The following is a 27612-nucleotide window of genomic DNA, read 5'->3' on the forward strand; positions in this document are numbered from 1 at the left end:
GAAGACAAGACAGCCAAACACAGTGAGGTTTAATTATGAACATAAAAAGGGGGAGGAGTGGGGAGGGAGGGAGAAAAGATGCAAAAAAAGAGAAGGGGGGAGGGTGTGACGCTTTAAGGAGACATGAAGTTGTGCATTCCACAGTTTGAACGGGGGAGCATCTGGAAAGCTTTAAAGGAGAGGGGAGGGGAGAAGAAAGGAGAGGAGGAGGAGGAGGCTAAATGAGCATCTGCTGAATATTTAGGCCACATAGATGGAATGTGAGCACAGTCACATAATATTAAAGATTGTTTTGAGATTTAAAGGTGGGTGGATATGCAAAAATGTGCACAGATGAGAAGATCTAGTCAAATATTTGGATGATGTGTTAACTTCCCTGAAGTAAGAACAATAGGCGGGACTGTCAAGAGCAGAACAAGAAAGCATGATTGCATGAGACAGAAGTGAAAAGTGCAGGGGAGAGAGAGAGAGAGAGAGCAGGGGAAGTCTGACCAAAGTGTTCGGCCTCTTCCTGCCTGACGATCAGCTCAGGAAGTTGTGGCAGAGACGGAGAGGAGGGCTGACACACACAGAGACATATTTTCCCTTTGCCTTTTCGTTTTTCCTTATTCAGTCCTGCTCCGTTCAACAGGACGAAGAGAAAAGGGGGGCAGAGGGGAGGCGGAGTTTTCGATGGAGCTCAGAGAGAGACAGAGTGACAGAGAGCAGTCGAACCCTCAATCTGTGGAAATATGATGGAAGCCAGCGTTGTTTCCCAGGACGCAGGGTGAGTTTGTGAGGTGGGGTCTGTGATAATGTGGCTGGGTAAAAAAAGAGAAAAAAAATACAGTACAGGGACTGTACTCTTGTTGAGGCAGGGGGGTGGTGTAACTGTCACGGAGGGAAGGGGAGGCGGGGGTCGAAAGTCAGGCAGGCAGAGCAGGAAAAACAGATGTGATGACTCACTGACTAATAAATAGGTCAATAGCTTCTCAGAGTTTTTCAGATACCAGAACCTGATTTCATGTTGTTTTAACAAGTCAGATTTCAAATCCATGAATGGCACCAAGAGAGTGACGATTAGCATTTATTTAGAGAAATGCAGACACTTGGAGCTGCTTGTATGGGAGAATGTGAGTGGTTAAAAGTTGCTACAGACCCATTGAGAAAGGCAGAGTTTATAAGCATGTTGATTTTGAATCTACACAGCTAAAAGTTTGGATGTCAGATGAATATTTCACTCTTTACAGTGTAAAAAGTTCCTTAACTTTAAACTTAAGACTGTTTTTGGTGATGATACTGAAGCAAAATGTGAAAGGGATCATTTCTGGACTTTGCTGGACTTTGTGTCAGTTTCCATGTTGAGGCTGACAACACTGAATCTACAGTGTAATGTTCGGTAACACTTTGTCTGACGCCCATGTCAGTAATGCATTATAAACATACTCATAATGATGTATAATTCTATCTATAAGTAGTCAAATATTCATAATGCTTTATATCAATAACCATAAAACCCATTATAAAGGAATTCAGGAACATGACTACATTAAAGGTTATGTCAGGTCATTGAACCAGTAACTAGCAAAGTATAATGATACACGACCTTATTTATAATTGTTATAAAGCATCATGAATATTTATGAGCACAATGGAATGCCATATATATGTTTATAATGCATTATAGACACTTGACTTATGACGCACTGTAACACTGTATATGTTATAGTTATAAGCACTCATAAATATTCATAATGCTTTATAACAACAATTGTGACACTTTATAAAGGAATTTAGTGTGGTTAAGCTAACAGTTAGTGTATTATAATGCACTATGATCCTTGATGTGACCAGCAATTATAAAGTATCACACTTGACATTAAAAGTCATTATAAACTGCTTTATAATGTGTTATGATTATTGATGTCAAGCATTAATATATATATAAGATTAGAATGCATTATAAGTATATTTATAATGCATCATAGACATATAGATTTAGAACATGTTACCCAATGTCCTTACTTATAATTTAGGTTTGTTTGCTGTTTGTTTTACTGTTGTGTTTTTAAGCCTTTAAAACACTTTGTTCTTTCAGAATAAGGGTATAAAAAACAAATTACAGGTTATGATGATTTTTTTTCTATGTTTTCCATTTCTTTTACGGAAGAGCTGGTGCCAGGATTGTGTTTCTTCCTTCTTATACTTTCCAGAGACTGTGATTATCCTAAAGGTCATGTTAGGTCAAACACAGTCTGGACTGGATCAAATATTCAGATCCTTTGACACAAGTAAAACCATCAGTACTGCAAGATAAAAATACTAGTCCTTTAAAATGCCAGTAGACTGTAGACTGTCTTTACAGTGATTTCAACCACATACAGCTAGTTTGAAACAAAACAATGTTCCTCCAGGACCACGGTCCTGCATAGAACAACCAAGAGACTACACAGAGCCAACTAAGACTACACAGGCCTACACAAGACTGTATAAACACAGACAGACCTACACGGGACTACATAAAGTGCAGTTGTTGGTCCCAGTGGTCCCCAGATCTGGGTCACACACTTGACTTAAAGATGTTCACAGACAATTAAAGACCCTGTAAAATTACTATGATAGTGCAAAAAATACTAGGACAGTCTAAAGATATAGTATGCGAGTTATTATAGTTTTAATAAAATGTTTAAATAGTTAAAATTGCTGTGAAACTAAACATAAGATGCTGTAAATGCAAACATAAGCTGGTTTAAATCTAAACCACAACTGCTGTAAATGCTATAGGTGAAAGTTAAGCACTTCAAGTACAAAAGTAAAACCAATGCAGAAAGAACTGAACTGAAGACTGAACTGTTTAATATACTATTAGGTAGATTTATGTATAACAATGCATCATATTTTATAAAGAGCTCATCTGATCTTTTGAATTTAAAATCTCTTTGAAAAGTATTGGACTAGAAGTAAAAAGTAGCTATTACTGGTAGTTGACACTCAAGTAAAGTATTTCAAATCTGTACTAAAGTAAAGTACTTGAGTAAATAGTGTTTCAGTGCAGTGCTGTCCCAAAGACTACAGATAAAACTTTCATCTCACATTTAAAACAAATGCTCTATGACCCATTTAGAACCAAATGAATATATTATACCTAATATCTCCCCAACTATAATAATATGTAGGAAATATATGTGTGTGATGTTACTTAATGGTAAGGAAGACAAAAAGTCAAATAGCAGCAGTATATTCAAGAATTCAGAGTGGTTTACTGACATCTGCAGTTTCTGCTGCTCTCCCAGATTTAGCTGACCTAACGGTTATTCTACCCCTTCCTGTGAGTTAGTAGACATGTGGCACAAACAGGACCTCTGGGGCCTGCTCTGTAGTCATGCCATTTCCTCAATTTTGCAGGATTGTCCTCACTCACAACTGCATGCTATGTGAAAAGAGGTTCAGTGCAAAGGTTGGTTCGCCCAAAACTACAAAAACAAACATATATTTTCTCACTTTCATCTAGTGGTAGGCTGTTCCAGAAACAGTGTCGTGGTTATAATCTATAGACCTCAGTTTTCAAAGGGACTACTTCTTCAGAAGAAAGTGGTTTGAATGAAAACCGTGCAAAGTCTGGTTTCTGGAACAATAACGATATATTCTCTAGACCTTGAGATGCATATTTGTAAAAGTCTGCTTAAATAATTACAACAATGTTGTGACAAGACACTTTTTTGTTGTTGTTGTGCTTGTATTTAGTTGAAATGACCATTTAATACATCTAAAATTTTAACATTTTAAATTACAGTGTTGATACAGGTTCACATAGCCTAAGGTGTCTTTCTCCTAACATTTACTGTCTATTATACTGTATGCTCAATGTTCTTTCATACCAGTGATTCAGTGCTGGCTATTACAGCCCAAAATGGATCATGGGTTTGACTGTTATGGTTTCCAACAATAAAGAAGAACTTATATTTCTCCTGTGTGAACACAAGGCTCAGTTGTAAGCTGAGGAGGAAGGATAACACACAGGGCAGCCTCGGCTGCAGCCCAGGGGCCCACATGTGCAAGGGCCCTGCATTGGCCAGATTATTTTTAATTATTGAAATTTATTTAATAAAAAACAGATGCACTGCAAATGCTTTTTTCTGTCACACTGCTGTTGTATAGTAAAGGCTGTCTCAATTAAAGTGTGTATGTCAGTGCCTGTCCTTTGCATTTGGGGTGTGTAATATTCGTAGCGCACTACACTCTGGTAAAGCATCATGAGTAGGGGAGGCAGAGAGTTAAAAGCATGATCACCTTGATCTGCCACTGGCTGCTGGTATAAAGAGAGATAAAGCAGAAGCTCAAAGAGCACAAACAATTAATTACATCATTCTGCTTGTGATACAACACAAAGTTTTCCAAAGAAAAGGCAAACTATCTACTGTAATTGTGTTATGTGGCCTGTCTAAGCATAAAAAGAGGAAAACAATCAGTCTCAATGGCTCTGAAAGCCAATGTATAGAATGTGAAACTGGACTGATGAGGGCACATTTTGCATTTCGTAGCAACTGCAAACAGTTAATGTAGTATTTAATTGCATTTGAGTGAAAATGGGATCAAACAAATAGGTTCAAGGTTCAGTTTGTTTGTCATTCCAACCATATCTGTATAAAATACACACACAGAGGGAATGAAATTATGTTTCTCAGGGCCAGGGTGCAAAAATAAATAGCAAAGTTACCTAAAAATACAGAATATGAATAGACAATAAAAAGCCATAAAATGCCAGTGCAGTGGTAAAACATGTGATTCAAGTAAAAAACAAAAAGAAGGATAAATAGATAATAAAAAATAAATATAAACACAGAGCCTATCTCTGAGCTATGTTTAAAGTAAAACCACCAGATCCCAACAGTGGTGTTCTCTGCAATCTGAAGGCAAGTAGAGTTAGCCAGCGGCTGGTTGAAGTGTGAACACTGCTGCAGTAAAGGAAGTGGTGTAACCTGGTATGTGGTTTAACATGAAGCACTTCAAACAGTATGACATCACTATCAAACTCACGCTAGCGTCTGTCTCTTGGATTTATGTGGTGTCGGAATAATCAGAAAAATTAGGTTCCAACCGGGAAAATTCATGTGAATGCCATCTTAAGTTGGAACAACAACTTGGAAAGTTTGCAAAAATTACAAAGTTGTTCTCTGTTGCATATCAAGTTTTTGCTCACATGTAATTAATATCATGGCATTAGGTTGTAACCAGTATGTGATCTGTAAAAGACAAAAGAAAAACAGGATGGGGCATTGCTTAAGCCGGATGCCGACTGCCATAAAACAGAAAGAAAAGGAAGGGGGGGGACATTTTCCTAAATCAGATTTTAATTTTTTTAATATAGGTATAGGCATGTTGTAGCTTTTTCTGTGCATTTTTTGTTTCTACTAGTTTCATATTGGTATTCAGTTTTAAAAGCTAGTAAACATTAATACTAAGCTAGTTATTATTGTTTACTGTAACAACATTTCAATGTAATGTTCTGCAATAGATTTGACTTTGAAGTTTTTAAAAACTAAAAAAAAAAAGCTTTGGCGACGTATAATCTTTAGCTGAGATAGTTTTAGAGTTTTAGAAACACACACACAAAAAAAAGTGTAAACGTCAGGTGCCATTATCTGGGTGCCTGAAAATTAAGCCATTTTAATAGAAAACATTAACTATTATTCACTTTCACTTCCATTTTACTCAAAAATGTTTGATATAAAACTTTGTGGGTTTCTAAAAATCAAAGATGAAAGTTATCTCAAGAAGAAAAGTAAATCATCTTAAGAGAGAAGACTATTAGTTGGTAAAACATTTTAAGTTTGAGTTAGGCTGAAAATTCAAAAATCTATTACAAAAAAATTGCCTTGAAATTTTGAGTTTTCTTGACTTTTTTAGTTTTACAATGTACTTGATAATGGCAGGGACAATTATGGAACCAGATTTATTGTGTTATTGTGTGAGCTGCAGTTGCCTCTGTAACATATAAGAGTTCAATTTATTAAATACTCTGTCTACACATTTATAACTTGTTTTTAAAATAGTTATAAGCCGTATCAACATCTAACATCTACTAGGACACAAGAAATGAATTTAATTGATTCAGTCTGACCAGAAGCAGGGATAACATGTATATGAACTGGCGATAAAAAAAAAAAGAATGACCACAGGAAAGGATTTTAAAAGCAGAAGAAGGAAATTCTCCCCAGTAATTGTAACTGTTTCATTGTCCACGTAGAGTGACCTAGATTAGTTAGAAAAGTTATTTATTAGCATTAACCCCGATAACAAGTCAGGCAAAGCAACATTTTAGTGGTTTTAGGGAATGTACTGGTGCAGCAACAAGTCTGGACCAAAACCTTTCTAATATAAGGCTTCAAACTGTTTCAGCGTACTTTAATAGTAACATGCTGGTCTCAGCCAACCCATCAACCAGATGACACAAGTACAACAACAACAACAACTCTACTGCTTTTAGCCTCCATGTTTCCATATTACGTATTAAAAGCTCATAAACACCAAAGTCGAAAGACCAACTTCCCAACCAGGGAAATGGGATCATCTGAGGAGCATGTGAATGCAATAAATCTCCTTGGTGATACTGTTGTTGCACAAAGTTAAAGACAACCTTTTCCTATTCCCACATTCCCACACTGCTTCCTCTTACAATGACATGTTGTGCTCACCTTTATCTCCCTTCCTTGTCTTATGCGATTGTTTTTAAAATAAAAAAAAATTAAAAAATAACAGGATAGGAGAGATGAAAACCTTGATATATGTTACTCCATGGAGCTCCCTTGTGGTTTAAAAACAATTAAAAACACATCATTGTGCCATGCTGTAGCACTGGGTGACAAGTTCTTTCATTACCACGAACACAAACTGCAATTTATTTTGGTTAAGTCAAAAACAGACCATCCTGCTGGCACAAAATTTTCACTTGAAAACCAAAATTAATCTGAAAATAGGTCCCGTCAAACGCACTACTTCCTCTTTTTTGACAAATGCTTGCAATAAACACACAAATTACATAAACATTTTAAAGAGTGTCTATTTGCACACAGGTGAGAATAGTCACATGGCAGCTATTTGGGTATTTACACCGGGCCCCCTTAATTTAACTGTAAAGAGCGAGCAAGGGGGAGGGTATTTCTATTTTTTTCTTTCAGTTTTCAGTCACAGTTTGGTTATAAAGTTTAGGCAACAAAACTTTTTGGTTCGATTGAGGAAAAGATCATGGTTTGTCTCTGCCAACCTGGTGTAAATAGCTACATGCCAACCCATTTATAAGCAAAGTTAGCAACCAGCTGGTGAATATAGTGGAGCATTTAGCAGATTAAAGGAGCTGGTGGAGAACAAACAGAGCTAAAAAGAGGTTGAATATTAAAGTTACAGTTACAGTACATGTTAACTAAGTCAGGTTAAAAAAAAACACTAAATAAAAAGGTGGTGGTCAGTTACAGTTATTTCAACCAAAGTTATAATGAACTGATATTGCCCACTGCAGCTTTAAAGCAACTTTGAAGGCACAATATGTAGCAATTGCATGTGCAAAAATGAGTGCAGCAGTCCAAACAGTGAGCTGGAGCCACAGACTGTATATTAAATAGGTTGTAATCCTGTATAATATACAATCTATGGTTGAAGCAAGTTGTTTCCTCCCCTCCCAAGACACAGCAGAGACAGGCAGGTTGCATGAGTCTTCCACTGTAAGTTGAACAGCTGTTTATAACTGTCAATTGTCTGTCGATGAAAAGTTAAGCCTGTTATACTGAAAACAAAAGCCAACTAAAAATACATACTCCGGATGATGAGTTAATTTGTTGTCTGTCTCAATGCTGCCAAACAGGGTCGGGGTGGGACTCATTTTCAGCCCGGGGATTTCACCAGACCGATACGGCATTTTTACTAGAATAATGGCTTGGTTTTTATGGCGCCGCGGCCGCCGCGGCCCGAGAGCGCAGCGGCCGTTTGGTGATTTCCCCGGTACTCGCTATGGCCACCCCGAGCCTGCTGCCAAACTCCATTAACACTTTGCTCATTTTAACCGTTACAATCTACACTTTCTACATTATTATTAATGTTTTCTTTCAACTCATAAACAGACACTTTTTTTTTTAATTTGTCATAATTTTGAACTCTGTTCTGATGTCTGATGACACATGGTGATCCTTTTATGATTCGTTACAGTAAATATATCAAAGATTTGTTCTTTTAAGAGCTACATCTTAAATAGAAACCAACAGGCTAGGAACTGACTGTGGCAACTTCCTAATGTCTCTATAGAGACATTAGGAAGTTTTGAGAGATGGACTAACAAAATGTTAGTCCATCTCTCAATACTTCCTTAGTCCTTTTTGGTCTTACCTATACAACAGCAGAGTGAGTGAACCTCTGTGCAAAACAATGCAGCAGATTCCTTAAAGTAAATTGATGTCTGCTGATCTTCTCAACAATGGTTTCAATTATTCACAGTAATGAAACACATCATGTGGCACAGACTGCATGCAGTGAACAGGATCAACTTTAACTCCAGTCAGTGTTTCTGCAGTCACAGAAAATGAGTCAAGGTCTGGTGACCAGATGCTTGTTTCTAAAAGCAAACTGAAGCAAGAGACAAGATATAAACACATCCTCTGCATGTTAGTTCCACTCTTGACCTTTACTCATTTTTTCTTCACAGCCACACAAGCCCTCTGACAGGACCACTTGACACTCCGGCCGTCCCCTCTATCGCCTCCATCCCTCCACCCTGCCTGCCGTCTTCCCTCCCCCCGGCCCGGCCATGTCGACCCAAACCGCCACCTCCTACGGCCAAGTCCTCCCAGCTCCCCTCCTGTCCTCCTCTACCTCCGTCCACTCCTCCATCCCTCCCTCCCCCTCTTCCTCCTGTCTCCAAACCTCCTCCCCCTCTCTCCTCCAGTCCTCCCTCTGTTCCTCCCCATGTTTCCTCCAACCCTGCTCCCCCATCTCTCCCTCCTCCTCTCTCCCCTACTCCGGTCTCTCCTTCTCCCCTGCCTTCTATCCAGCCGGCTGCTTCCGCTGATCTTACTCTCTCTATTACTCCTCTTCCTCCTCCTTTATCTCCAATAATGTCACCCCCTCCAGTCATTCCATCATCCTCTCCAACTCCTCCGTCGCTGAGTGTTATAGATCGGCTCGTGGGGAGCGCCTCGGTATGGCAGCCCAAAAGACTCAGCCAAGAGCAAACCACGAGCGTGCTGGAGAAAGAGACGCCTGGGGTGAGACACACACACCTTTACACACAGTTTTCAAATCTATAAACAACATCCACTTCCCCTAGCCGCCACACAAGAGCACCAGCATCTCAGACCAAACCACATGGGTGCATCGACCACACGACCATCCAACCAGAAACAGCCGTTATATCATGCTATTCAAAGCCACCAGACTCAACTGACAAAAACACACACTTCGTTCAAACTAAATAAAACTCACCAAGACCGCCTTTCTTCATCTTTCCACTGTTCCAATAATCACCAGCCCTGGTTTGGTCAAAATAAACCCTTAATTCACAAAGCTAGATGTGAAAATATTCTGGCTCTACATACTGTTTTCCCTGCTGCATTAGTTACGTATCCAGCTTGAGACATTTCTTTGAAGTGCAGAGTGACATAAATCCATTTCACATAACACTCATTCTTGAGAACAGAGACAAAACCATATTTTGAGGGGGGTTGATGCAATTTTCTCTTCAATTATGCTGGAAAATATATTTTAAAAGATTAAACTCTTGGCTATTAAGCATTGTAATTTTTTTATTAAATGTACACATCAACTCTGTCGGATGGAAAATCTGACGGAGTTGACGTCCTACAGAGTTGACAAAATTTAACTTTTTTTCATGTCACAGCATAGTCATAGTGAGCAGCCATTTTATTTTTACACTAAGAGTTCTGTTAATGCTAATCAAGACACTAATTTTAAGCCATGATTGTTATTTAGCTCCGATTTAGATTATGGTATGAACACATCTAACAGCAAAATTATTTACTTTTGTCAAAAAAATGTAAGTTGACCAGTGGTGAGCAGTATCCCTGCTTATTTTAAACCAGGAAGTGAGACAGGGGTCTGTAGGGTATAACTAACCCTTTTAAGGCCTGATTAAATCTATTTAAATTATAGTCTAGTTTGGTTTAGTACCATCATACTAAGCAGTACTACCATATATGACACTGTCAGGGATAACAAAGTCCAAGACTTATTTTCATCGTGGTCCCTGATGTTCCAACAACCTGTCCTCACCACAACAAGATGGAGCCAACCCATGACACGCAAACACATCATGACACATCAAAGTAACAACAATCCACTTACAATTAAGAATGTCTGTGATTACTGACAGTTACATGGCAAGATTAATATCAAACTCTCACTTTCACTCTGTGAGTGAAGTATCACACAGTGTCTACCGCCTGTGTATATGAGCAGCATATTAGCAGAGCAGCAGCAGCGGCGCTCTATATTATATAATATTAAGTGTCGGTCACCCGCATTTTGGCTTTGCTCAAAGCCCAACATACTGTACATCCACTGTAGTTAAGTACTAACAATGTAAGAAAATAGTGTACCTCTGGTTGCGGTAACATGTTTATGGTGAGTAAAGCGTAGCTGCTACAAAGCCTTTGTAGACAGCTTGATCGATGAAAATAGAAGTTTATCTGTGAGTCTGATCTGTCAGAAGCACATGAGACAGACACCTGAAAAACAGCTGAAATGCCGCCTGTGTAGACAAGCTTTATTTGCAGAGCAAGGACGCATTCAGTTAAGCTAAGCATAAACTAAAAATATTAATCGTCTCCTGGATTCATACTTTAAGTTAGAATCAGTAGGATTTGTCAGTTACCTTTTAAACGCACCAGTAAGATAGTTGATTGTTGAGTCTCATTCCCAGGATGTTAAATGCGAATGTTTAGGTTGGTGAAGAATCCCGAGCACAAAAAAATAATTAGAGATAAAAAGGTACAGGAGGAGGGCAGGGTCTCTGTGGCGGCAGGCGCTGCCGCACACTTCTGGTCGGTGGTGGGTGATGATCGAGAGGGATTATTTTTGAGTCCATGCATTGTTTTTTTTTTTTTGTGAAAAATCCTGCATAGTTTGCCTTTAGAGGACAGACATGAGATTTATATCAATCCTCTCATTTAACTCATGAAAAGAAAGCAAATAAGCACAGATCCTAAAATGTTATACTATTCTTTTGAACCCAAATAAATATTCATTCATTATTGGTCATTTTGTTCAAATACTGAATTATCTGACTGTAGACGAATTTTTACAATATTTCATGACCTGCTATAAAAGACTTTCTACATCACTAGTAATTAATTGGAAGTTCGATACTGTCTCAATTGCCCCGATGACATTCTAGGAATCTTCCTATGAATTTGTACTTACATATCATTTTCTTTCTAGGAATTTATAGGAAACAATGGAACCTGTAGAATGAAGTGCTGCCTGATAGTGACACAGACAGTATCATCTTTTAAAATCCATATTAGTTAAACTTTAACACAAGCTGTACCAGGCCAGTGTGTTGTTTCTGCTGTCGCTCAGCCTGTGTAGAATAAGGGATTTATGTGTTGTTTGTGTACATGCTGTATTTGTAAAAGCTGATTTTACTGTAGATGTTCTCCATTCTGACCTTAAAGTCGTAACCCCTCCTGTTGACATTTGCAGGCATTCCTGGTTCACAGCAAAGAGGACAAGGCCATGACACTGTCAGTACGGCTGCCTGATGAGCAGGGGGCGCCACTCGTGCACAACCTGATGGTCAAACAACACAAGACATGTAGGTGTTACACACTAGTGCAGCTTCTGCTTCTGCAAACTATTATTAAAGCTTCTGATAGATTTGCATGGCTGAGCACAGATAAGACAGCAGAGATTGATTCTTCAACTTTCTGCCTCAGTTCTCCACTTAGAAGGCTCCTCTCTGGTTTTTGATGACATCTTCAAACTGATCTCCTTCTACTGTGCCAGCAGGTAACACATATACACACATACATTAACATATATGTGCAGTATGCATATAAACAAAAAAACGTTTTACATTATGGCTTGCGTATATGTACACGTGCAGAAATATGCACATTAACACTCAAGTCAAGCATAGAAAATTAACAAAATCTATACTTATAATGACCATCCACACATTACACCATGGAAATGACACAAATCTATATAAACATGCACACACACACACACACACACAGAGAGCCAGAAATGCAGCAATATTGTGTTATGTCATATTATTCAAGCTCCCTGCTTACACTTAACGCTGCCTTTTTATAAATGAATCAACCAATCAGGGACATCCTGGCCATCCCACTGAGGTTACCCCAGGCCATTACCACGGCAACCAAGAGAGAGGAGCTGGAGGTCATCTCTGCTATGGGTGCAGGTAAATAAATCTGCATGATTAGTGCATTGAAGTTGGGTCACTGCTGTAACAAAGAGCAGGAAAATAATAAAATCTAGAAAATAAAATGAACTGCATCAATAACACTGTGGAGGAAAAATCCTAAATGAGAATATATATGTGTGTATGGAATCATTTGAAACAGAATAAATGTAATGGAAATATGTTTATTCATGTTTAGTTCAAGTCAGTTCAAGTCTCCAGAACCTCTAATCAATCACTAATTAACATGTTATCAGCTTAAATTTGAAGTTTTAGGTGTTTACTTGACTTCCTAGAGTCTTCACTGGTACTTCACAACTAGGGAGGGGCTGATCAACACTGCAGGATCAATATTTCACACGCTATTCATTTGGTGTTGCTTCCTTTAAATAATATCAATAATAAAATGATATAAATACAAAACATGGGTGGTTGTGTCACATCCAAATGTCTTCAGTTCTTTTGTATAATAGCTAGCTGACCCATATAACATAACTGTGGAAACCTATGGGACTTGAGAACTGAGCACGCAGCTGTGCACAGTCACACACTTCCACATTAAACCTGAGTGAATGGCAGAAAGGAAATGTAGTGTGGTGCGACATTTCTCCTTTACTTTTCAAGATGCATTATATGTGACGAGAAAATGTGACACAACAGCACCATGAATCACTTCTACAAACATGTAAAAACACATCCTGAAAGTTTTAAGGAGGCTGAACAGAAACAAGAAGATAATTATTTATTTTATTGTTATTTAATTAGTGTTTCTCAACCCTGGTCCTCAGAGCTCACTGTCCTGCATGTTTTAGATGTTTCTCTGCTCCAACACACCTGATTCAAATGATCAGCTCATCATCAAGCCTCTGCAGAAGACTGACAACAACCTGATCATTTGAATCAGGTGTGTTGGAGCAGAGAAACATCTAAAACATGCAGGGCAGAGGTCTCTGAGGACCAGGGTTGAGAAACACTGATTTAATCATATCATTTCTGTAAAATACTGAACTTTTTTACGCTTATTGGCACAAACATTTTTGTTTAGTTGTACTCATATTTGGCTTTGTAATTACTTTGTTATGAATAGTCGGTATCAGTCATGTGATTTTCCTTTAAGTATAATGATCTTTTTTAAATTATTCTGAAAAAACAATATAGTTGTTAAAATTGTTACAAAAAGCATTGCTATCCTGTAGAATTTAAAAAGCTTGTATTACCCATCCCTTCTGGCAATCTCACAATGATGACAAGACCCCGGGATGTCTCTGTACTGAACCCAAGGCCCCAGGAACAGAGCTGGGCTGTGGAGTAATTTTGGTGTAGTGGCCACACAGGGTATGCAGCCTTGCCTAAAAAACTTTTTTCTCCAACATACACACTTATCAGACAAGGAGCAGCTGTAAAACAGTGAATCCCCATTAACTGATCCTCCCTCAGGAAAGTTCCCGCAGCAAACACTTCATTTCCTGCTTTATGGTGAATTTTTATGCACCATTTTTGTGCCTTTTCAGCAACAATTTATGGTGGAAATGTCTTTGCGTAAAGGAAAACACAAATTCAGGTGACAACTACAAATTTAAACTAATATACTGCAGTACGGCTGAACTGTTCACAAATATTTATGCTCCTGTACATCAAAATATAATCTTACTTAACACTGATATACACAATTACATTAATTTATAGATTATATGTCAATTTCAATGGATTTAGCTCAAATTAAAATGTCCCACGATATCAGCAAATCACATGTTGTTGTTCTTTTGACTGTCTTTGGACAGCTGATGAATAGCTAATGCTAAATTAGCTTGTCTGCTGCTAGCTAGTAATCTTTAATTATGGGAAGGCAACATGACCATAGCAACATTACACTGACATTACATAACAGCTCATTAGCTAGCATCACAACTTACTATGTTTTTGAGACGTTTTGAAGGGAAAAAGTCCTAATATGTGACCCTCTCCTTTTTTCCTCCTCCCTCCTCCATTCACCGTACTCACACAGCGGGCATTTTCCTCTGACATCACATTGGAAACTCAAATGTTGTGTTTCAGCTTGCAAAAAACACAGAATCTGGCAAATCTTTAACATTTCATTGCCTTCTGATTGATCAGCAACTTAAAAGACAATGGATGATAAAATTTTGGCAGGACATCAGATAAATCAACATGTTTGATGACCCATGATCTAAATGGCTCAGTGGAACATGTACAGTATTTCTGTGTGTTTCTGTGTGTTTGTACAGATTACATCCAGCACAAAAGTGTGTTACAAGCACATTAGAAGTTAACAATGTTGGTAACATTAACTAGGAAGCGGCTGAATGCTAATGTTTACTATCGTCTCTGTAGCTAACGGGTCATCAGTTGATTTAGCTTGAAATATGACCTCCAGATTTTCACTATCCATTGTGTTTTCAGTTGCTGCTTAATCAACAGGTGGTGAAATGATAACAAATTGTCAGATTCTTAACATTTATATGATTTACAAGCTGGAAAACAGCAGTACAACATTTGAGCTTCCCACCCTGAATGTGACATCAGAGGAAAATGGCTGGCGTGTTAAAATGATGAATGTTCTATGCTTCAACTGTGTTTCCTCTTACTTCCATTTTAAGACAGCTTGAGGTTGCATCTATGAGTCACGCTGTAGCAGTTCATCAAAATAAAAATCCTCTGCTACGTTTATGTTTTAAAATTAATCAGCAGATGAAGGCTGGCAGTTGTCATGACAGTGGTTCTTACACAAAGAGCTTCTTTTTCTTTTCTTTTTTTCTATCAAGGTCAGTAATCAAGTTATTATATAGTGTGAGTCAGACAAATACAGGGAAACAACAACCACACAACACTACCAAAATAATTAAAGTAGGGGCTTTTCACACTGCATTTAACCCCAGGCTAAGAAAGCTTTCATATTAGCTCATTCCAAAGTGGGCTATCCCCGACTTTACCCTTGGGCAGGGATACACAACTTGCAGCCAGTTGGCCAAATCTGCCTCCTGATAGGGTGCCAGGTGGCCCCATTTTTAATCAACAGTGAAAAGAAATTGTTAAGCCCCTCCTAAACCACTGTGTTTCAATTGCCAGATAACAACCGTTGTATGCAATGTTGCTAATATCTATTGCTAAGAGTCAAAAGATGCTAGCCTCAGTGCAGTGTTCCCGCAGGTACTGTGCAACCTCAAGAAAATTCTATGTACAATTTCAGCTGAGAAAAAACATTATTATTAGAGTTTGTTTATTAACTGGCCCCTGGTCTTCTGTCAAATGTTTTCTAAGGTAAACTTAGTTATCCAAGTTAGTCCAGAGCCAAGGATAGCCTTGGGCTATGACCATGCAGTGTGAACAGCTGAGTGATAAATCTACTAAATGATGACAAAGAAACAGTTTTAACACAGACTGTATGTGTTTCAGATTTCTGGACATCTGATCTAAACCAGCAGGCAAAGAACCAGGTCCTGGATTGTGATCAAAACCCCAGCAAACCCTACTTGTATGTCAACACTGTCACTGTGGAGGAGACCCCCAACAAAGAGTTGAACCACTCCTTTACCTCTAAACCTGACATCAGTACCAATCAAAACACCACCCCTGCCTCCACCTCCTCCCTACAGAACGGAGAAGTCCCGCAGAAAGTCAGCACAGAGGTCAAAGGTCTGACTAAAACCACATCCAACCAGGAAATTAAATACAAGCGTCCCCCACCCCGACCCCCAAGCCTGAGCTCAGGGTCCGGGATGGGCCTCCTCTTCTCCTCTCCCCCCTCAACTCACAGTTCATCTTCTGCAACTCCATCAGCCGAGAGAAAAGAGGAAGGAAAGGGAGGAGCAGGGGAGAGAGAAGAGAGGAAGTCAATGTCAACATCACCTACTCCTCCGACCAGGCCTCCTGTCCCCCTGCAGAGCCGAGCCGCTCCACCTCTGCCTCCTGCTCCTGTCCGTCGCACCTCCTCCAGGAAGAGCACCGAGCTAGATGCAGGAGAGGGGAGGGAGAGAGAGAAGGGACAAAATCCTGCAAAGAAAACTGAGAGAGAGGTGGGAGGCGAGAGAGGAGAGGAGAAAAAAGGAAGTAAATCAGGTCTGCTGGGTGAGGCGGGGGAACAAGAGAACAGTAGCCAGAATCAAGAGGAGGAGGTGAAAAAGGACAGAGAGAAAGACGATGAAAAGCAGGAGAAAGAGATGAAAACGGAGAAAGAGGATGACAAACAAAAATCCAGCCCCCAGTGTCCTCCGCCGGTAAAGAAACCATCCCGTCCAGTCCCTCCGCCCAGGAGGAAACCGTGTCCCCCTGATGCACCTGCGTGCCCCAGCCCTGGAGGAGGATTAGCCAATCAGAGTTCTGGGGTGAGAGCACCCCCTCCCTCAACGGCAAGACGGCCGGATGTGTCACTGTACTCGCCACAGGGGGGCGCTGTGCTGGGAACTGACCCCGACTCCTGCTCCACCAGCAGCACAGAGGAAGAAGGAGAGCCAAACCAGGACCAGGAGCAAAACCACAGGTAGGTCTGGACTGGCTGATCTAGAGAGCCTGTTTACACCTGGTATTAACATATGTCATGCGTCTCAAATGACCACTTGTGACTGGATCTCACTTCCTGCTGTCTGTGCACATGAACATGTGGTTACATCATTTCGGTTTGCAAAGGTCAAACCAGCACAAGTAAGGAAATAATTAAAAGTATAAGATATGCAGAATTTACAAGAAGGCCCAGACAATTAAGAATTTGTCATGGACAGAGTTTCACAAAGTTTCCAAAGCTTTTCTTAACTCAACATTGCATAAAATTGTGCAATTGTTTAGGGAAGTCTCAACGCCTACATTGGTTTATCTGACATGTTTACTGTCAATAAGATGTTGTCGTCTTTCAGAAATTCAGACTAAATGTTGACATCAGTTCAAACAGCAGTTTATTAAGTTTCTCCACACACATAACTCTCAAAATTATGTGTTTTTTTAAAGGAGTCTGGAGATACTGCAGTTACTAGTTCAGTGGTGAAATCAGTTGAAACAGAGTGTGTTCAACATCTGACACTTACATGACAAATACATTTAGTTCACAATAGCCAGGTTTCCATTCCAGTACACCACAAAGTTTAACCAATAATAGGTTCTTGAATACGGACAGAGAAAACCATCTTTTAATTTCTAGTCACTGGTAGATTTTATCAGATATAGCTGGCTAGCAAGTTAATATTAACTTCATGAGTTAGTTGAAAAAAAAAATCAGCTTTCTCCAGCTGATTTTTTAGTATCTCAAGCTCACTTATTTTAAAACAAGAAAGCTGTAAATGGGTTCTAAATATGAACTCGATAGCTTACTACATGCTGTCATGCTAAAAGACACCATGTCAGCATTCTCACCAGGAAATCAGAGACTAAAAAAGACCAATATATATGCAGTCCATTTACCATTTTAGTCTATGCATTTATATAACTGGTGCTTCTTTATATATGTAAAAATAAAAAGCTACTAGATGGTAACCAACAATATGAATAAAAACTCTATGTACAAGTCACATATTCGTAAGTTGTAAGAGTTACAAATAATATAATGATGCTTTTAGAGGGAAAAAAGTGCTGAAAAATAAAGAACCAATGTTGTTCTTGTATTACTGTGAGCAGCTATTAGTCCTAAGTGAAGCTGTAATATTACAGCAGCTGACTGAAGCCACACTGTGATAACAACCAAGACTTTAAGAGGAAGAAGGGCTCCAGAATAGACTCTCGTGGTACATCACATCTTACTAGAGCAGGGGATAACACAGAGACACATCTCCTAGATATGAGTCACTCGTAAACAGCCGTCTCCGCTGTAGGTTTTTTGGTTAACAGTTTGTGTAAAATGTAGAAATGTATGTGGAAGGAGTTTCACAGTGGGATTAAAAGTCATAAGACACACAAACAGCCCTGTAAAGCTGTAATGTTCATTATCTATTGAAAAAAAACTTGCTGATATGATGGACCATGAAGAGAAAAGACTTTGCTACTGTATCCTTAGACCCTTTGCTAAAAAGTGTGGACTGTGGGTGGGGCCAGAGAGAAGAGCACTTCCTTCATCATTAATAACAAATCTATTACAAAAACAAATATGAGTACAGGTAAATAAAATGTTTCTGCAAATAAGTCTAAAAAATAGTCTAGCATTTGACAGACAAGCTATGATGAAATGATAATGAATTTAATCATTTACTTGTTTTTGTTCAGCCTCTTTGACTTTATGTGTTGTTTTCAAGTGTTTGAAGGCGTAATTCATGTTGCTGTGTTCTTGTTACAAATAGCGCATCTTGCTGTATTTTTATCTACAGGTGAAAAGTAACACCACAGCTCGCTACATTTCCTTTTGTCTCTCACGAGATGCAAAGTCTGTGTCCGTCTGCATGTTTGGTTCTCATGTCTCACAGGTCCTCCACAGTCATGTGACACGGTTCGGCTGAACATGTCAGGACTGTTTATTGTCACAAACATACAAAAGTACTGAAAACATTTGGAAGTGATTCAGCCAGACATGTTTTGTGTTTACGTAATTTTATCACTGATAAATTTGGCAGAAATTGTTAAAGGAATCAGTACCGATTTAGGAGTTTTGGAGTATCAAAGTTACATTATCCACAATGCAATGCAACTACCAACAATACTTCAAAAATGATATTATGTCAAAGATTATTTTAGAATAAATCATATATTGCAAAACAGTTTATATGAATTAATTCTTTGTGCATCACAAAGTTCCCATCTCACAAAAACAAACTGAATGTACTGAACTGAAACTGTGTAACAAAGTACAGTACAGAGTCCCTGCCTTTTTTACCACATTTTTTTATATTTCCTCTTTCTCATGTCACTTGTTTATTTCTTGTTTATTAATGCTTCTTTCTATTTTCTTATCCACGTTGCTGCTGTAACACTGCAAATCTCCCTGTTGTGGAAGCAGTTAAGGATTATCTTATCTTTTACAAACATGTAGGCCAAATTTTTTTTTATTAAGAACACAGAAAGGAACTTCAGAGTAGAGAGTTCTCAGAAGAAGACTGGACCTCATCATCAATTAGTACCACTACGCTGGTCAAAGGATTCAAAGTCACGAGTCATGCTGTACATAAAGTTTCTATATATGAACGTATCTGAAGGCATTACGTGTGACACTCAGTCGAACACTGCGGTTGGAGAGGATTACTGGAGATGAAGAAAAACTAAAGACTAAAGACTTACTGAATATTTCTTTCCAGTCGCCCTGCAGAGAGCCGCAGCCCCAAAGTTGCAGTCAGGAGAACCCCCACCACCGTCATGTTGGACCGAGCCCGCTACCGCCTGTCCACCGTCCTCACCGGCCTCATCAGCCATGACCGCCGCCTCACACAGCGCATCGTAGAGCTGGCCAGGGACCCTCTGAGCTACTTTGGAAACCTGGTGAGTACACAGAGGGGGGAGGAAAGATCCTGAGCTCAAGAATCAGATGATACATTTGGATCAACCAAAAGACTAAAATACAAATGGAATAAAGTTTAGCTTTCATGTTTGGTATTCAGGTAAAAGAGCACCGTGCGTTTACCCTGGAGACCATGTCCAACCACTCGTCCTCCACTGAGCTGCTACAGGAGATCAGACAGATGGTGACTCAACTCAAGAGTTACCTGCTGCAGAGCACAGAGCTGCAAGGCATGCTGGAGCCACAACATCAGTATGCACAAGACAAACTGGGTAACTTACAAACTGCTCAAGTTTTTAACTTGACTTCTTAGCAAAATGGAGACTAGCTATATGGAGAATCTTATAAAGCTCTCATTTCCTTTTTATATATTTCTTTTGTACAGTTGTATAATGTCTTCTGTAGCTGTGAAGGAGTTTTGTCAAGTCTGAGAAAATGACCCTGATAATGTCATGAAGGGTCATTTCAGTTTGGCTTTGGAAACTACACTTTTATGATGGAAAGTCTACATAACAAACTCTGGGCATGAAGTTTGAAATACGTGGGCATTTATCAGCCAGGGGCAATCTAATAAAAATGTTACTCAGTTGAACGATGAGAAAGGTAGGGTCCTGCATTTTTGGAGCCTGGACAATACCCTGAACTAAAACTGCCCTCTGTTGCTTCAATTTTGAGGTTCTTGTTTTTAATCTGTTGCGCATGAGTCCCACAACTTTATGGGAGTGTAATACTCCAGCTGCTGGAGTGTCACTTTAAAGAGCTTATAAAGTCATGCAGAGAAATTTGAATAATTTTCTCAGTTTTGACATTTTCTATGAATGACTAAATCCTGGTAAAGATAAAAGTTAATCAAAAAGCAACTTAGCCCTTAAAAGAGCTCGTTAAGGTGATTAAGTGTGAGGAGGACTTTTAACAGCAGTAAGACTTTCTTAAACTGAAGAGAAAATGGCTTTGAGACAAAGAAGGAGAATTGTTCTGAATGTTGAATGGCAGTGAGTTAACAAAAAGCTACAGGTTAAATCGTGCAGGAATAATGTTTGTCATCAATCTCATTACAGATGCACTCACATTATGATAATAATGAACTTTATTTACAAAGTACTTTTTTTTAGCAATGAAACAAAGTGCTACAGGATGGACAGGTGGGATATAACTGGGATAAATTTGATTTGAACATTGAGAAGTGGGCGTCTTTCAACTCAATGTACCATGTCCTTGCTAGCAATAGACATATATAGGCAGACACCGCACTGACCGCTTCAGCCCGCTGCTGCGATACATCAACATAGCTGCCATGTTGGACCAGGCAAGACTGGCCTGTTAACATTTACATGTAAATGAGGGAGCTGGTTTAAAAGCACTTGAATGTTTAAATGTCGTTTTCTCTAATTTACTCCACACCCAACTAATGAATCCAGTTAATATTTTATTTTACTGGGAAAATAAAGCATGATTGGATTTTAATTTCATTTTCAAAGAACTTGAGTGAGAGACTGTTTATTTCCATTTCATTGTATTATATCAAAGATGCTGTGTTATAAGTACGAATTTAATCAATTCATTTTCTGTTCGTTTAGATAGACAGAGTCCAATAGATCAGCCCTGCAGTAGTTTCAGGTTGTCTTAAGTCCATACAATAGTGTTTAGCTTTTGCTGACAGTGTGAGGAGAGGTGGTGATTCAACTACAGCGATCAATCGCTTAACTCCCATGATATTTTGCCTTGTGGTAAATAACCCGTCTGGCTTCATGTCACCTGAGGCTGGTGGAGGGAGCACATTTAAATCATGAGAGGAAAAAGAAAGTTTTCATTCCATTAAAAAATTTATTCTCCTTGAAGCTTATGAAAAAAAAAAAAAAAAAACGGGCCAACAAGATGCAGCAGTGTTGATGTTCCTCTGGCTGCCTTGTGTAGTCTATTGAAACAACAGAAGGCACATAGTGAGGAAAAATAGTGAATCTGTCTGTTTGATTACCTCATATTCATGTGAAACATTTGAAACATACTGACTGCATCATGCACGTGTGTCCCTGCAGAGGGCATAGTCGAAGCTGCACTGTGTAAGAGTGTACTGAAGCCACTGAGGGAGCCGATCTACCAGAGTCTGGAGAAACTGCACACCAACGACAGCAGCCTGAAGCAACTGGCACAGAACCAGGTAGGACACTAACAGTAGCAAATAACAAGTGGAAGTAGCTGATCCCAGCATACCGACAGTACAAGTCTAAAGGTGTAAGAGACGATACACAGGGCTGTAAAACACATTGATATTCACAGTAGCAGTAACAGCAGTAGGAGTTGTGATGCTGATGCTGTTCTGTTGTGTGCGTGTGTCAGTCTGTTGTCCTCGGCAGCACCACCACAGGGTTAGGAATAACCACTGCAGTCCCCGAGGCCCCCGCTATGGAGAAGATCAGCATCAAACTGAACAACCTCCACCTGGAGTATTCTCCCCAGAAAAAGATTGAGCTGCTGCTGAAGGCCTGCAAGATCATCTACGACTCCATGTCTGTCAGCAGTCCAGGTCAGTGCCTTTAACATTCCTGTAACTTTTAACCCCTGACGCTATTCTAATATCACTGTTTTTTATCATCACAAAACTAAAGACGTTTGTTGTTTCCTGCTTGTCCAGTGTGTAAGTATATGCAGGGATTTATTGGCAAAATATGGTAGTCATTGAATGTTTGTTTTTATTAGCGTATAACCATCTGAAATTAAGAATTTGTGTGTTTTTGTTACCTTAGAATGAGACTTTTATATCTACAGACGGTGCAGAGTCCACCATGTTGAACAGACAACGCAAACATTAGCCTTAGAGGGCGCTTTGCATTTTTCACAGTCTTCGTAGGCTGCCCTGCACGCTTAGATGTTCAGACGCCACTAAATCCTACATACTGGTCCTTTACGACGACTGATTAACATGTTTTGAGATCGCACTCCATTCATGGCAATTCATTTTGGTAACTGGGCGCACAACAGTAAGTTTTCCCAAGCGTCCTCAGGTGTCTGCATTTTTGACTCCCCACCCAAATGAATAAAATCAAACTAATACAGCTGCTGTCCACCTGCAGTCATGTTTTAAACGTAAGTAATAAATTGTCTTGATTTTTTTTTTGTTTTTTTCAAATATGTTAAAAGCTCCTTGTTAAAATGGCTTACATATAGCTCTACACCCTGCCTTCATTTAATATTCAAGGATTTATGAATATGCAAATAGTACCCACCCTCTCCACACACCCCAACCCCCACTATTATGCCTAAGTAGCTGCACCCGACCTCTCCTCTGTTTTGCTATCTAAACACAATAACTAACGACATCCAGCTTCTCCTGTGGGTGGGGCATTGCTGCTAATGATATGTATACCGCCACTCCCTCAGTTAGTGGGATTGGTTCCTTAGGTTTATGACATCATATACCCAATTTTAGTGATAATACTACACATGTATCAGAAAACATGTTCACTGTTCAGCAGCAGTCTCTTTCATAATGACTGTCTATGAGAAACAGGCTTTTTGGAGAAGCAGGAATCCCATAAACTGGAATTCCAACTGTGGCCACAATCCCAAAGTCACCTTCAGGCCATTGCTGGTCCTAGGGGCTTGTTGTGGTCCCATTCCATTTATTCTCAGTGGGGTTGCCAAATGATGATTTTATAGCAACTGACTCAAGAGAATCTTTAGAAATGAGGGAAATTCAACATGCTGTTATCCAGTATTTGCTACGTGTGTCCTCTTGGTGCTGTTTCAGAAGCTTTTCCACACTGTCAACAATCAAATTCAACATTAACAGTTTTAATAAAATACCTCATATTGGCACAAGACACAACTATCTGCTCTTTTTAGACTCGCTCTAATGATATGTGGACGTCCAAACTCAAATTTAAGCAGATTAAGTATAAGCTTCTCCACCTCAAATCAAAATGAGTTTCCTCTCTGGAGCTTACTCCGTCAAAATATTTGCGTGTGGACGTGTATTACTTATGCCGTGGGGACAAGTCTGTATACACAGTCACTTTTGGGATAAAACGTGAGTCCCTTAACATTAATCATAAATGTCAGAGTGAAAACTTGGTTTGTGGTTAGGGTGAGGTTAGGTTTAGGTTAATGTTAGGCAAGTATGGGTTGGGTTAAAGTAAGTCTCCAGGAAATGAATGTAAATCAATGCAATGTCCTCTGAAGTGATGGAAACATGTCTCTCTGTGTGTGTGTGTGTGTGTGTGTGTTTAGGGCGGGCCCATGGCGCTGATGACTTCCTGCCTGTAATGATGTACGTCCTGGCTAGATCCAATCTATCCGCCCTGCAGCTGGATGTTGAATACATGATGGAGCTGATGGACCCATCGTTAGCACTAGGAGAAGGTACACACACAGACACACACATACATTTTAATCAAATAAATACAGTTCTTCCTGTTCATGTATCCATGTATTTATTACATTATTGTTTCTGCGCTTGTGTGCGTGTAGGTTCTTATTATCTGACCACCACCTACGGGGCCCTGGAGCACATTAAGACTTTTGACCAGCAGAGGTCAGCAACACGGCAGCTCAGCAGAGAGGTTCAGGACTCCATCCACCGCTGGGAGAGACGACGCACGCTCAACCAGGAGCGCATGTCCCAAGGATCTGTTCGGGTACACACACACGCACATACACACAAAAAAAGAGAGAAAACTGAAAAACATGCGAGTATTAAAACTGTTATAGCATCTGTGAACCCTCACACAGAGGAACAAGCTGAGATATGTCCATACAGTAAACTTTCTTTTGTTTGTGTGTTGTTTAGGACTTTCTGACAGTGTGCTGTCCTGAGATTGGAACCAACCCAAAAACTCTGGGTGTCCTCCCCACCACGACAATCCAGCAGCTGGCTGAACAGTGTGCTGCACGCTTTGAACAAGGTAAATGTCTGAAAGAGGCTGTTACATATTACTGTCAGGGCTGGATGTTGACATTTTTACCTGTTTTACTCACCAAAATTAGTTACTGTCAAATTTAAACTATTTAAAGGAGTACTCCGTAGCATGACTGGATCCTACACTTCCCATAATTCAATTTGATACAGAACATACGGTTATTTCCTCAGACATGACAAAGCTGCACCAGAGCCAAGGAAATTATTATAATCACTGTTGTCACAGGCTGAATAGCACTTCTCTAACTCAGATAATTGGAGCAGTGCCCCAGCACAAGTGATTGCAAATGCAATGAAAGGCAGATTAAAAAAAACACTTAATTTCTTATCTTGTTACTATTACTTCCTGTCTGAGAATGGTGCTACTTTGACATGGAAGGTGCTGGAGTAAGGTGACATGGTTAGCACAGTTTAACATAAAGACTTGAAGCAGGGGGATTTTTGTTGTTTAAAGGACTAATAGTAGTTTAGAAAATTCAAATAAATAGCTAAAACTATCAACAGAATGTGAAGAAATACAGCTTTGACATTATGCCAAAGATATCTGTGTATGTGTTGTAGAAATATCTACTGAGGTTAGCATGCTAACCTGTCAGGCCTCCCCCCCGCCCTAGTTTCAGCTGGGAGATGTGTACAAGCAGTAATTTTGCTACATTCAGCAAGTTGGCTTTTTTAGTAAATTAAATAATCAAAATAAACTCACAAAATGTCAACAAAGGAAATATTCTTACACCTATCTTAAGAAAAGGACTTCTGAATGCAAGTTTCTGTCTTTTACGGAATCAAAATGAGCTTAACTGTCTTGCTCCTTCACTGTAAAACATGCTTCATTCAGACTTAAAATCAAAATGAAACTCACAAAAAACGTTTTGGTTTGTCTAACCACTGTTCCAACCATCGGCAACTTGGGTTTGGTCAAAATAAACCCTTAATTCAGTATGAATTTGATAGGTGACCAAAATCTTGCAATTCTTACATACTGCTCATTTAATCTGTGCACAAACAGAGATGTGAAAATGAGAATCTGTAGTTTCAGAGGAAGTTACATAATGGAACTAAGAGCAGTTAGGCCCCGTGACGTGCAGTTTCCTGGAGTCTTACTGTCATAGTGAGGCTGCTATGTTGGTGCTTGTAAAGAGACCTTATAATAAAACCTGTGCTACAGACAGAAATTTTGCACAGATGAAGTGATAAAGCACTATTTGTCAAGAAATTCTTACAGCACAGAGCTTCTTCTCAAGCCACAAGTGTACAAATACAACAAAGAAAATACAAAATATTAATTAATAAGCTTTAGAGGTGCTGGTAGCTGTATGTTTGAACTTTAGAGAGAGCCAGACTAGCTGTTTCCCCCTGCCTCAAGTCTTTATGCTAAGCTAGGCTAACCATACTGAATCCAGTTCAGTAGGCTACTTAACACAGATATGAGATTAATATGGAGGCCAGAGGTGGGAACAAATCATTGTTTTGCAAGTCACAACTAAGTCTCAAGTCTTTGCACTCAAGTCCCAAGTCAATACTGAGAACCTCCAAGTCCTAAATCCTAAACTTTGAGTTTCAAGTCCTCAACAAGTCATAATCTGAAGTAAAGGAAGTTGAAGTAAAGTTATGAGTCAAATTCATGAGTCTCATGTCTGACTCACGTCCAAATCATGCGACAGGTCCACACCTCTGGGGGTTACCATGTGCTATTATCTCATCACTACATGATTATTATTCTCGGGGTAACGTCCTGCCTCCTTGTTTCTTTCCCTCAGACTCCTACATGCTCAGCGTGTATATGGATGGTGTCCACCGGTCCCTGGCCCCTACAGAGCTGGCTGTCAGTGTTAAGAACAGCTGTCAACCTGGAACCTACTGCTTTGTCTATCACCCAATCGACCAACCCAACAAGCCGCCCCCCCGCAGCTGCCCCACTGCCCCACCCCCAGCTCCACCTCCACCAAGCTTTCTCCCATCTGACACGGCAGCTGTCGATACTGTGGAGCCAGAGGCGGAAGAGGAGAGTCTGATTAGCTTGTAACTGCTCCAGCATCGCAGTGGCAGCTACTTTATCACTATGGTAACTACATCGCTGCGGTGACTGCATCAACAAAGGACTGATTCAAAAGAAGAAGGGGACAACATTTACATGTTTAAATCTCAGGTCTCACTTAATGTGATGTGGATTAGAGCATGAAGGATATCACAAAATAATGCATGTGATAAAATGTGTAGTAAGACTCCCTTTTTTGAGTTAGTTTTATGACTTTAAGTGTCTCTTTCTGATGCCACAAAAGGGATCAGTGAACAGCTAAAATGAGAGATAAAATAAGAAAGATTTTTGTATTTCAAAATGGGGTCTGGAACCCCAGGGACTGCAGGAGGATATGCTTTTATACTTTGTACAAATACATGTAATTCTAACATGCACATATTCTGTATGATCATGTTTATACTGTTTATACTCTATGATACTTTATGTTACTCTCTCTGGTGCTCAAGACATCTGCTTCAATTATATTAACAGGATGAATGTAATTTCAGTCCACAGCATTGAGATCAGTATTATTTTATGAAAAGACTGCTGCTTAAAATCTTGTTTGAAAAGGGTGGAAAGTCTTTTGCAGATTTTTTGTGTTTTGTTTTTTTTTTTTATTCAAAGCACAGTTATCATAGCAGTTATACGGACTAAAAACTTCATTTTCATTCCAAAATCTCCAGTAAGTATCAAAAGGTTTCATTCCATGTCTTTTACATACTGACACTGACTGTATTGTAAATAAACTGGCTTTTATAATTTGTCAATGCTGTTTCCTGTTTAAGTCGCTATTTCAAAACTGTTTGTACAGTGTGTACATTAGGGTATGGCCACATCTACCA

At 39.4% G+C, this 27612-nt stretch overlaps 1 protein-coding gene across 1 annotated transcript; it reads left to right on the plus strand.

Moving 5' to 3' along the window:
• Nucleotides 1-450: 450 nt before the first annotated feature.
• rin3 (Ras and Rab interactor 3) lies at nucleotides 451-27048 on the plus strand. The gene is made up of 14 exons (XM_084742013.1): nucleotides 451-766; nucleotides 8672-9230; nucleotides 11686-11797; nucleotides 11919-11991; nucleotides 12318-12409; nucleotides 15824-16907; nucleotides 19636-19816; nucleotides 19936-20107; nucleotides 21872-21993; nucleotides 22173-22359; nucleotides 24063-24194; nucleotides 24303-24469; nucleotides 24622-24736; nucleotides 26508-27048. The coding sequence occupies exons 1-14, from the start codon at nucleotides 732-734 to the stop codon at nucleotides 26771-26773; spliced, it is 3297 nt and encodes a 1098-aa protein (XP_084598139.1). The 5' UTR covers nucleotides 451-731; the 3' UTR covers nucleotides 26774-27048.
• Nucleotides 27049-27612: the final 564 nt, after the last annotated feature.

Source organism: Lutjanus erythropterus, chromosome 18, assembly GCF_056507025.1.
Source record: "Lutjanus erythropterus isolate fLutEry1 chromosome 18, fLutEry1.hap2, whole genome shotgun sequence".
Classification (NCBI taxonomy): domain Eukaryota; kingdom Metazoa; phylum Chordata; class Actinopteri; order Lutjaniformes; family Lutjanidae; genus Lutjanus; species Lutjanus erythropterus.

Bases quoted from the DNA above. Each gene is read 5' to 3' on its own strand.
- rin3 (XM_084742013.1), top strand. From the start codon at position 732: ATGATGGAAGCCAGCGTTGTTTCCCAGGACGCAGG. The intron at 24,470-24,621 runs GTACACACACAC...TGTGTTGTTTAG, and splicing joins TGTCCCAAGGATCTGTTCGG to GACTTTCTGACAGTGTGCTG. The intron at 24,737-26,507 runs GTAAATGTCTGA...TCTTTCCCTCAG, and splicing joins TGCTGCACGCTTTGAACAAG to ACTCCTACATGCTCAGCGTG.